The following is a 10,250-nucleotide window of genomic DNA, read 5'->3' on the forward strand; positions in this document are numbered from 1 at the left end:
TCAACGATATAGATATTGGGGGATGACAGTGAGCCCTGAGGTGGTGTTCTCTGTTGGTCCAGGATCAAAGAGAAAAGAGCTGGAAGTTGCTGAGCTGCTTTGTTGTGTCCCCAATGCAGGATGGCCCCTGAGGTGATCCTGGCCATGGACGAGGGTCAGTACGACGGGAAGGTGGATGTATGGTCACTTGGCATTACCTGCATAGAGCTGGGTAAGAGATGGCCGTAAAATGTTCTGCAAGAGTGTTTTTCTTTTTGTGTGTGTGTTCTCAAAGCTGAAAGCATCCAACCTTTTTCTTTGCTTTCTCCTCTCTTCTTTTTTTTTATTTTATTGTGTTCTTGCTCTTTTTCTGCCACTCTCTGTCACGCTATGTCGTGCATTGTCACTCTCTAGCGGAAAGGAAGCCTCCTCTGTTCAACATGAATGCTATGAGTGCCTTATACCACATCGCCCAGAATGAGAGCCCTGTGTTGCAGTCTAATCACTGGTGAGAGTCGGTGAAACTTCCTAACCAGTCTATGTCCTTTTAGGCATAAGACTTTTGTTGCACCATGAGTTTGATTTTATGTTGCTTGAAATTATGTTATAAATGTTGCTTTTATAAAAGAGCTTCTAATGTTATTTCAACATCATGTTTTTCAAAGGATTTATTAAATTTATGGTTTTACACACCATTAACAGGAAGTTTACAAGGTGTGTCAGATTAATTTGACTGATAAAACCATTGCTGACAAAGGGCTGTTAAAAATGTTGAAATTAGATTAATTTGGCACCGTCTGGTGAGAAGAGGTCAGAATTTGCATCTTCAGTCTGTTGCAGTTAGTTTACATTAAACAATATACAAACTTTCCTGACTTGCTTGCAGATCAGTTAATCTAGAAGCACATGGCGAATAGTAACAACGTTGATTTTATCACTTCCTGTGTGACGTTACTGTTTTGCCACAGGATTCTGTCAGAATGGGCCAATTTTAAAGATTCTTAAAGGATAATTTCGATATTTTTTTATTTTCTCTTATTTTGGTGTCAAAGTGACTTTTAGGTACAAAAAGTTTTCAAATCCGTGCAGGGTTTGGCCTGGCAGCTGACAAGTGGCGGCTTCTTTTTGCCACCGACAGGCTCAGACTGCCATACAAGTTGTCTGAAAACATCATGGAAAGGAATCCCTATGAATTTCTCCTGATGTCACCCTTTGTTTTTAACAAGAAACAGAAGTCTCGCTCTGAAATCTTCTGAGAGTAGAGTTTTTGCAGTGAACTTTATTTCCTAACCTTACTCTGGGGCTGAACGATTTGGGGGGGAAATGTAATTGCGATTTTTCTGCCAGATATTGGGATTACGATTCGATTTTTAAATTTTATTTTTATTTTTATTTTTTTTAAAGTCAATATTCACTGCCAGTCTGTTTTTGACTGAAGCCGCCAGCACAGAGCAGATGAACCAGACACACAACAGCATAGAGAATCCAGTCAATTTTCAAAATAAAACACCCTGTGCAGACTCCCAATCGTACATCAACAATAAACGCAGGTAAAACAGATAAAAAGAAACAATTTAACTACGTAGCCTACCTAATCATGAAAAACACACATAAATCAAATACAGCAAAATCAGGCAGGCAAAACACTCTTATTCTGAAATGCTCCATGTGGATATGTAACGTTAGCCCGCAGAGAGCAGAACGGAACGTGCTCACAGAAAGCTGTTCTCTGTAGTTGAAGCACACAAAAATAAACAGACAAATTAACAACACGTCAACAATGTAGGGCAGGCTAAGTGCTCCACTGCTGAAACACTTCAGTGTGAGTTGACGCCAAACAAAACAGCCGCTGCCTGTGTCTGTTCTCCTGAAGCCATTATCCCACATTTTCCTCCAGTTTTGTTTGTTGTTGTAAAATGTACACGCCCTGTGCCCGCTCTGATTGGTGAGTAGGACTGTAACTGGAGGAGCATGTCGTGAGCAGATCTGTCACACTAGGACAACAACGAAAAGAATTTGCAACTGCATGACTGTTTAAAACGAGTCAGATGTGCTGTTTAATTAACCTACATTTAATCACAGTCTTCACCATTAGCTAATTGCGTTCTTTCAAATCGCAATTTCGGTTTGAAAACGATTCATTGTTCAGCCCTACGTTACTCCAACACAACAACTCCCCTCATATAACAATATGAGCCTGTCTGTGGCAGAAAGAAGCACTTTTTGTGGATGTAATTTTGACACAATGCCAAAGGAAAATGTTGCAGGTTTACAGCTTCCGGCTGAAGCCATCTCTACTGCACAGATTCCAAAACTTTTTGTACCTGCTAATCATTTTCACACTAAAATATGTGAAAATAGAGCCCAGGTTTAAAAATACTGAAATGATCCTTTAAGTGCAATGCTTTGTGATATCCTGTAAACTACAAAAAATGCATATTTTACTATTAAAAACTAATTTAAAATATTAGAAATTAAACCACCTGAATTCATGGATCTCTGCAGCAGTTGGAACGACACTTACAAGCTGCTTTCATGTATCGGAACGTCCTGTGCTTTTATAATAACATTTTTTAAAATGATTTTCAGGTCAGATTATTTCCGCAATTTTGTGGACTCCTGTTTGCAAAAGATCGCCCAGGACAGACCTACCTCTGATGTGCTGCTCAAGGTACACGGCGTCAAAAGAATTGTTTGATGTTGTATATTAAGGTGGAAACAGAGGCATATGATTATATCTTTGTTAGAGGTCGTTTTTATGATCAAGCGAGAGGAAATCTGATGTGCAAATATAATGTAGTAAAATAAGTAGCTTCAGCTGCAGCCAGCTATTCCCTATTAAGTAATTACTATTGTAGTCTCTGTATACATGATTGATTGTTACTACTCATGTGTTCGCTGGCATAACAAGCAGGTCAGCTTGGTGCTGTTGGGGGAAACATTTACGTAGCACTTGAACTTCAAAGGAGAATATCAAAGGAAAAATGGTGAGTGGAGGTGTGAAGTGTGAGCATGGGTGTGAGAAGCATCAGGAAGTAGGCAGAGTAGTTTAGTTTATGGGCAACTTTGTACCATCAGTAATGCCCATATTCTTCATAAAAACTGATTGGTCCAATATAGTGTGATTTGGTCAATTGAAGACATGCCTAGTGGCTACAGTATATATTGTAAATTGAAATTTAATGCAACACTGCTGGCTGTTGGCAACATATGTATTTTTTTTAACTTGATATGTTCTGCTCTATATAGCCAGCTACTACAGTAATCATTAGTGTCCTGCTGCTGTTTATGTCTCATCTTGTTGGCGTCCCCGTCAACCGGAAAATCCTTAAAAAACTCTCCAGAATAATACACTCGTTGCTTTGATGTAAATTGCTGGAAGCATGATGGTTAAAAATGTTCCCGTGCTGCGACAAGACTGCACAAACACCACCCAGATCAGTAACAACGGCATGAAGTTATACAATCACTGAATTCAGTTGTTAGAGGCGCAGTCAACTGGGAATGATCACTTCATGAAAGGAGATCCCCTTTCTTCTACGTCAATAATAGATGTTTAACAGAAATGGCCCTTTGCTGTTCTGGTTGATGAGCAGAATCCCAGTTTAAAGGGAAATAATCGGGATCAACATGTTAACCATAATCGCCCAGCCTTAAAACTAACACCCCAACCCCAACAGGCTTCTTGTTAATCCTAATATACCGGGACCTTGATCTCAAAATCCTATGACTATTACATTGTTCACCGTGCCTCTGTCCATTTCTGTTCCCCCTTTTCTCTTAACCTTTCTGTCCACCCAGCACCATTTCCTATGCAGAGAGCGTCCCATGACAGTTGTGATGGACTTGATCGCCCGCACCAAGGACGCTGTCCGCGAGCTGGATAACCTTCAGTACCGGAAGATGAAGAAAATCCTCTTCCATGAGGCACACAACGGTCCCGCACCAGAAGGAGGCGATGAGGAAGAGGTAACACTTGTACAAAGACATTGGGTATCTGCCGGTACTGAGTCCAATCTGATACTATATAATATTTGTATACCAGCTGTAGCAACTAAATCTTATAGTACCATATATTTCACGAGCTGTCCAAATACTGGAGGTCCTGATTCAAAATGATTTGGTTGATGAAATTATTTATAGGATATGAATAACAGTGTAACTGGAGATTGCATGAAAAAGAAAGCAGCGCTGCAGGCTGAGGTGGACAAAACGGAGTACAACTGTAAGGGAAAACAGCAGGTTTTAGCATCCATCCTGCTTTTGTATTGTACTTAATATATATTGTGAACATGGGGCCCCTTCCTCTCCGTACAAAGGCTTTTGTTTCCGTCAGCATTTAATTCCAGTTAGTTGTCCCCCTCCCAAAAAGGAAATTCCAAGAATGTGGGAGTGCATTTTGCATTTGTCTCACTGTTGGTATGTGTAATTTTTTACTCCATGTCATCTCAGAAAGGATTTCATAGGATAAGTGCATCAATTCTGATTATTCTAATCAATTCTGGTTCTTATCAAATTTCTGTGCTGATTCAAACCCCCTCACCACAGATCTTGTCACCGCTCTGTGACATTTATCCACTTCATCCTTGCTCATCTTCTTTTTATACTTTTTATACTAGAAGGGCGTCTCTGGGGACTCGTATCTAAGAATAATATATATTGGAAAGATTTGTTTACCTTATAAACGATGGATGTCAACTCATCTGTGTATTGTACCTGAGCGTGAGACGTTGCTACTGTATCTGGGGTGTCATTGTAGTTGAGAGACCGCACATTGAACGCGGCGCGTTCTTTCACTGAAATATGGAAAAAGGTAAGAACTGATAAGCACAATCGAAATACACGTGTCTTATCAAATCCACGGTTCTTGGATATTTGGTAACGATTACATATTGCAATTGGGGACGATCATCTCTATTTTCGCATCGTCTAGTCATGGCTACTTGAGATGCGTGCAGCTCCACAATGAATTAGGATTTTACTCATTAAATAGTATATACAGTAGTATGTTGCAGTCAGCGTTGATATTGTGGTGTGTCGTGTCGCCAAAAATAAATCAATGACTGGGAAACACCGCGCTGTGGTGCAGATTCTAGAGACTGTTTTTATGTCATCTTAGTTCTGATAGCGAGTTAGTTAAAATCGCCTTAATATCGGCGCATGAAAAAACAATCGCCGATCATCCCTTCAGTCGTCCATAAGCGATCCAATCGTAAAAACCCTAATTGGAACAGTTTGTTGATAACCATCCCTTGTCAGTGCACTCCTTTCACCCTATGACTTAAGGAAACCCTAATCGCAATCCTAAAAGTGATATTTGTGCCCAGAACCTTTGTGACTAAACGTCCTCTTTTTCCTTTCCACCAGGATGTGGAGCAGTATATGCTGCGCACCGGCACAGTCAACAGCATGGAGAGCTCCCACTCTCTGCCATCTATGTCAATCAGCGCCAGCTCCCAGAGCAGCTCTGTCAACAGCCTGGCAGACGGCTCTGACGACAGCGGGGAGATGGCCATGATGCAAGAAGGAGAGCACACAGTCACCTCCAACAGCTCCGTCCTGCACAAGCCCCTGGTCAGTCCGAGGGTTTTACTGTCTGTGGGCGGACATGTTGAGGAGGAGAGTCCTACCCTTCCCAAACCCCTCTTTGACACATTTGGCACTATGTTCATCAGTTTCATATAGAGCCAAGTATAATTCTTTAAAGTCTTTCTGAAGACTTAAATCACAACATCATAATAGAAATATAATTTGTTTTAAAATGCATCAAATCAGTTTTAATCAAAGTTTGTAAAGATATTGGAAGCTTACCTTTTCTATTATGTTTTAGTCCTGTGATTTGTCTTGCTTTATATACTAGCCATGAACAAACCATCATACTATTTCAAACTTGCACCACTTTCAGGAAATGGTAGGTAATGGCAGCACCAGTGTAGACCTGCAGATGCTCCGTGCACATGTCTGTGTTGCCACCTACAGAGTAGAAGCAGAAAATCACCACCCAGCTTGGTATGAAGTGCACTTGACTGACTGCCAAAGCCCCAAATTTAATTAAACAACCAGTGTATTCAGTTTGAAGCACTAGGGTGACTCTCAGTTAAAAATTCTTATGCTTAAACAGACAGAATTTAAAAAGAAATTATCTTCCTTTCTTCATTCTTCTTTCTTTTATCCCCTGCTTGGTCTCCACTGTGCAGAGCCATGACAACATCTACGATGATCCCTATCAGCCAGAAGTTGACTCACAACGAGAAGCTTCGTCTGCTGGCGGAGGAGGGGGAGGAGGTGGGGGGAGGCGTCGTCGAGGGAGAGACCACTTTGCCACCATCAGGACAGCCTCACTCGTCACTCGTCAGATCCAGGAACATGAGCAGGGCTCGGCCCTGAGAGAGCAGATGTCTGGGTAAGGTAGCAGTTGTGTGTCAGGGTTGGTATACATGCCACATATTGTTACAAAGGAAGAGAAGCCACTTGTCAAGTTTATTTGTACAGCTAGTAACCATACTTTATCAGGGTTCCAGTGGGCTCCTTAAAAAATCTTAAAAGGTCTTAAATTGAAATCAGTGAAATTAAGGTCTTAAATTTACCGTTAATTTGCTGTAGGTATTAAATTTTCTGATGGTGTGTTTAAGGCTGGTGGGGAAATTGTCGCGCACAGTCACCTAAAATGCCTAATTAGTGTGATTTTCTTTTAGTAATTGACAATGCGAGACGCCGCCATTAATATTAGTATCAAACAGTGGATCACTTCACAAATCTGAGTTAGAACATTCAAAAAAACAAATATGCATGAGAAAAATAAAGTAAAATCATTTTTCAGTCCCTTTTCCTCAACACAATAAATATCTTAATAGAAAAGAAAGTGTTAATTCGTTTGTGATTTAAATGAATTAAATCAAATATTTATTGAACATTTGTTATATTGTTATTGAGAAAGATTGTATCACGATAATTTCCATTATTGATTTATTGCCTAGCCCTAGTTCACGTTCACAAACGAACACGATCAGTTCACCAAAAACCTGAGCATGATCAATAATTGGCACTGTTTGAGCACGTTTATGCACAACACTGACTGGACACACTGTCTAGGCTCCTGTCTGCACTGTCAGACTTTTGGATTTTATTTGCAGAAGACTGTGACCAGTAGATATTTCTGCCCAAGTAGTTGTTGTATGTGGATAGACAACGCATTTGCATCCATGCGGTCACGGTGTCCCTGACCACCTACAGAGGTCGTTTCGCTGATTGGATCTCAATCTGTCCTGTGTCTCGGTGCATTTACACATGTACTTTCATGTGGTCAAGTGCTACCCGATCACAGTCAGATCACCCAAAATACATTTTAATGCCAGGTGTAAACAGCCTCTATGTTCCCCGATTCGGAATATGCAAAGTCATTCACCTGCGGTGAAAATATAACGCGTCGTTCATTAAGAGATCAAACACTCATCTCTTTTCTATCAAAGAAATTGTTTCAAAATTAGAGGTCTTCAATTTATATTTGTTGAGGTCTTAAAAGGACTTAAGAAGCATTAAATTTGACTTTTAAAATGATGCAAGAACCCTGTTTATACTAACCATACTTCAAATGTACACCCTTAACATTTGAACTTCAAAGAGATGCTAACTTCATGCTCTGTAACTCAGGTACAAGCGAATGCGACGGCAGCACCAGAAGCAGCTGATGGGCCTGGAGAACAAGCTGAAGGCAGAGATGGACGAGCACCAGCTGAGACTGGACAAAGAGCTGGAGAATCAGAGGAACAGCTTCTCCATGGAGGGAGAAAAACTCTCCAAAAAGCACCAGGTCATCCTGGAGAAGGAGGTGAGCTGGTGGAGGACGAATGAGGTGAGAGGGGAACGGAGGGATAGATGAATAAGACATGGGGAAAACTAGACAAGTCACACACGACTTGAACATTTGTGAGGGATGAATGGGAAGAGAATCATGAAGACGGGTAAAAACAGAACTGCCATAGAAAGTTATGGGGGGAGATCTGTGATGTGAGACAGAGACCTGCTTTACAGTGAATATTGATTTATAGTGAATATTCCAGTGTTTTTATTAATTTTCCTTTTTTTATATTTTATGCTTCTTGCAATGATCATGTTAATGAGACTGTGGGTTGTTGTTTTCAGACAAAGGCAGTCCTGACTGAGGAGAAGAAGTTCCAGCAGCACATACTGGCCCAGCAAAAGAAGGAGTTGACCAGTCTGCTGGAGTCCCAGAAACGGCAGTATCGCCAACGCAAGGAGCAGCTCAAAGAGGTGCTTCTAGGTTTTATCACAGTGTGTCACCAGTCAGCTGACTACCATTAAAATGCATACATTTTCCACTGTTAATCAGCTCTGCCATATAACTGATAATACTGACGCCACCACCCTCCAACTTAATATCAACCCTGCATCATACTACACAAACAGCATTGCTCTTTCAGATTGAAACCATGCCTATTCATCTAATATTACTGTACTTATTGCCACTCAAGGAACTGAATGAGAACCAGTCAACACCAAAGCGGGAGAAACAAGAGTGGCTGGTGCACCAGAAGGAGTGTCTGCAGCAGCTGCAGGCCGAGGAAGAGGCAGGCCTGCTGCGGCGGCAGAGGCAGTATTATGAGCTACAGTGTCGCCAGTACAAGAGGAAGATGCTGCTGGCACGCCACAACCTGGAGCAGGATCTGCTCCGAGAGGTACCATTTTTATATTTGATGGGCGTGTCAGTGTTGGATCAACAATTCAATTCTCACAAAACACACAAAAAAACAGCAGTCCAGTAGGATTCACTTCCCAAAGACAAACTTAGTCTCAGTAAATTACATTATCAGGTAGCAAAATCTGAAAAAAAAAATCATCTTCATTGTTAATTAAATAAATTATATGATATTTCTGCTATTGGGCTTTCCCAACATAGCAAGTTGTCAAACAATGCATGTTCTTATTTGACCTTTGAATTAGGGCTGGGCAATAAAGCAATAATGATAATTATCGCAATATGATTTTCAGTGTTTGTCCTATTCTGGCCATAAAGAAGAAGAATTAACCTTCTGATTTCTTCCATTTACACTCAGGAGCAAAAATCTGCCTTTAAACTTGAAAGAAATAACGATTTGACATTTATCGTAATAATTTATCGAATGACATGAAATGTTTTTATCATGACAACATTTTTGGCTATATCGCCCAGCCCTACTTTAGTTTTCAATGTTTCCCAATGATGAGAAATATACTTTTGCATACTTATTTTAGGAGATTAAAAATATCTTTAATTATAATATAGTCCAGTACAACACTACTAACTGCCTTTAAAAATAGGGTTGAATGAACAATATATCATAACAATATATATTGAAATATATAAGAAGTATATGAGAAATGCATAATAAAATATTCTTCTACAGCAGGCTGCCCAAGCATGTTCTTCATCTGCTTTACTTCTGTAGGAACTGAACAAGAAGCAGACTCTGAAGGACTTGGAGTGCGCCATGCTCCTGCGTCACCACGAGTCCACTCAGGAGCTGGAGTTCCGCCAGCTGGGTTTGGTGCAGCATACGCGGGCCGAGCTGATCCGCACACAGCACCAGACGGAGCTCACCAACCAGATGGAGTACAACAAGAGGCGTGAGCAGGAGCTGCGTCAGAAACACGCCGTGGAGGTCCGCCAACAGCCCAAGAGCCTCAAAGTGAGTGAGAGCACCCAAAGCCAGGGGTCTCCCGAAGAGGGAGAGGGCCAGACAACAGAGGGGCCGGGCAGCAGCTGGGACAGTGAGGGAGGGGTGGTACAAGTAGAGGTGGAGGGCGAGATACAAAAAGAGAGGGAAGTGGTAGAGAGAGAGATGTATGATGGTCAGGATGAGCTTGATGGAGCGGTACTGGAATTCAAAGATGAGGAGGTAGAGGGCGTCTCTGTGGTTGAAGGGAAAGATGAGGTAGATGACGAGAATAAACCAAAGGGAAATGATGACAGAGAGGATGAGAAGGAGGAGTGGAAAATTGGCGAAGAAGGGCCAGAGGTGAGGGAAGTAGAAGGAGTGCAGTGGGAGTACGAGGATGATCACAGTAAAACTGAACATGTAGACACCGATGAAGAGGAAGAAGAGGGCAGGGGCGTGGCCGATGGTTGCCCATCAGAGTTCATCTCATCCCTGTCCCCGGAAAAGAGACGGCTCCGTGAGCGAGACATCGATGAGCTGTCTGAGTTTTACTTCCCTGTTTCTCCAGAGGAGCTGGAGCCCATACCCACCTCTCCCCCTCCTTCCTCTCCTTCC

At 41.6% G+C, this 10,250-nt stretch overlaps 1 protein-coding gene across 1 annotated transcript in view; it reads left to right on the forward strand.

The window, feature by feature from the left end:
• Positions 1-10,250, forward strand: part of taok2b (TAO kinase 2b) — a 30,498-nt gene that overhangs the window by 7,895 nt on the left and 12,353 nt on the right. The window contains exons 10-17 of the mRNA XM_046068272.1: positions 2,569-2,650; positions 3,781-3,948; positions 5,347-5,553; positions 6,177-6,382; positions 7,630-7,807; positions 8,122-8,250; positions 8,472-8,675; positions 9,426-9,665. Of these exons, the coding sequence (XP_045924228.1) occupies positions 2,569-2,650; positions 3,781-3,948; positions 5,347-5,553; positions 6,177-6,382; positions 7,630-7,807; positions 8,122-8,250; positions 8,472-8,675; positions 9,426-9,665 (1,414 nt within the window). The remainder of the gene's footprint in view (positions 1-2,568; positions 2,651-3,780; positions 3,949-5,346; positions 5,554-6,176; positions 6,383-7,629; positions 7,808-8,121; positions 8,251-8,471; positions 8,676-9,425; positions 9,666-10,250) is intronic.

The sequence above is a fragment of the Micropterus dolomieu genome, linkage group LG14, assembly GCF_021292245.1.
Source record: "Micropterus dolomieu isolate WLL.071019.BEF.003 ecotype Adirondacks linkage group LG14, ASM2129224v1, whole genome shotgun sequence".
In the NCBI taxonomy this organism is placed as follows: domain Eukaryota; kingdom Metazoa; phylum Chordata; class Actinopteri; order Centrarchiformes; family Centrarchidae; genus Micropterus; species Micropterus dolomieu.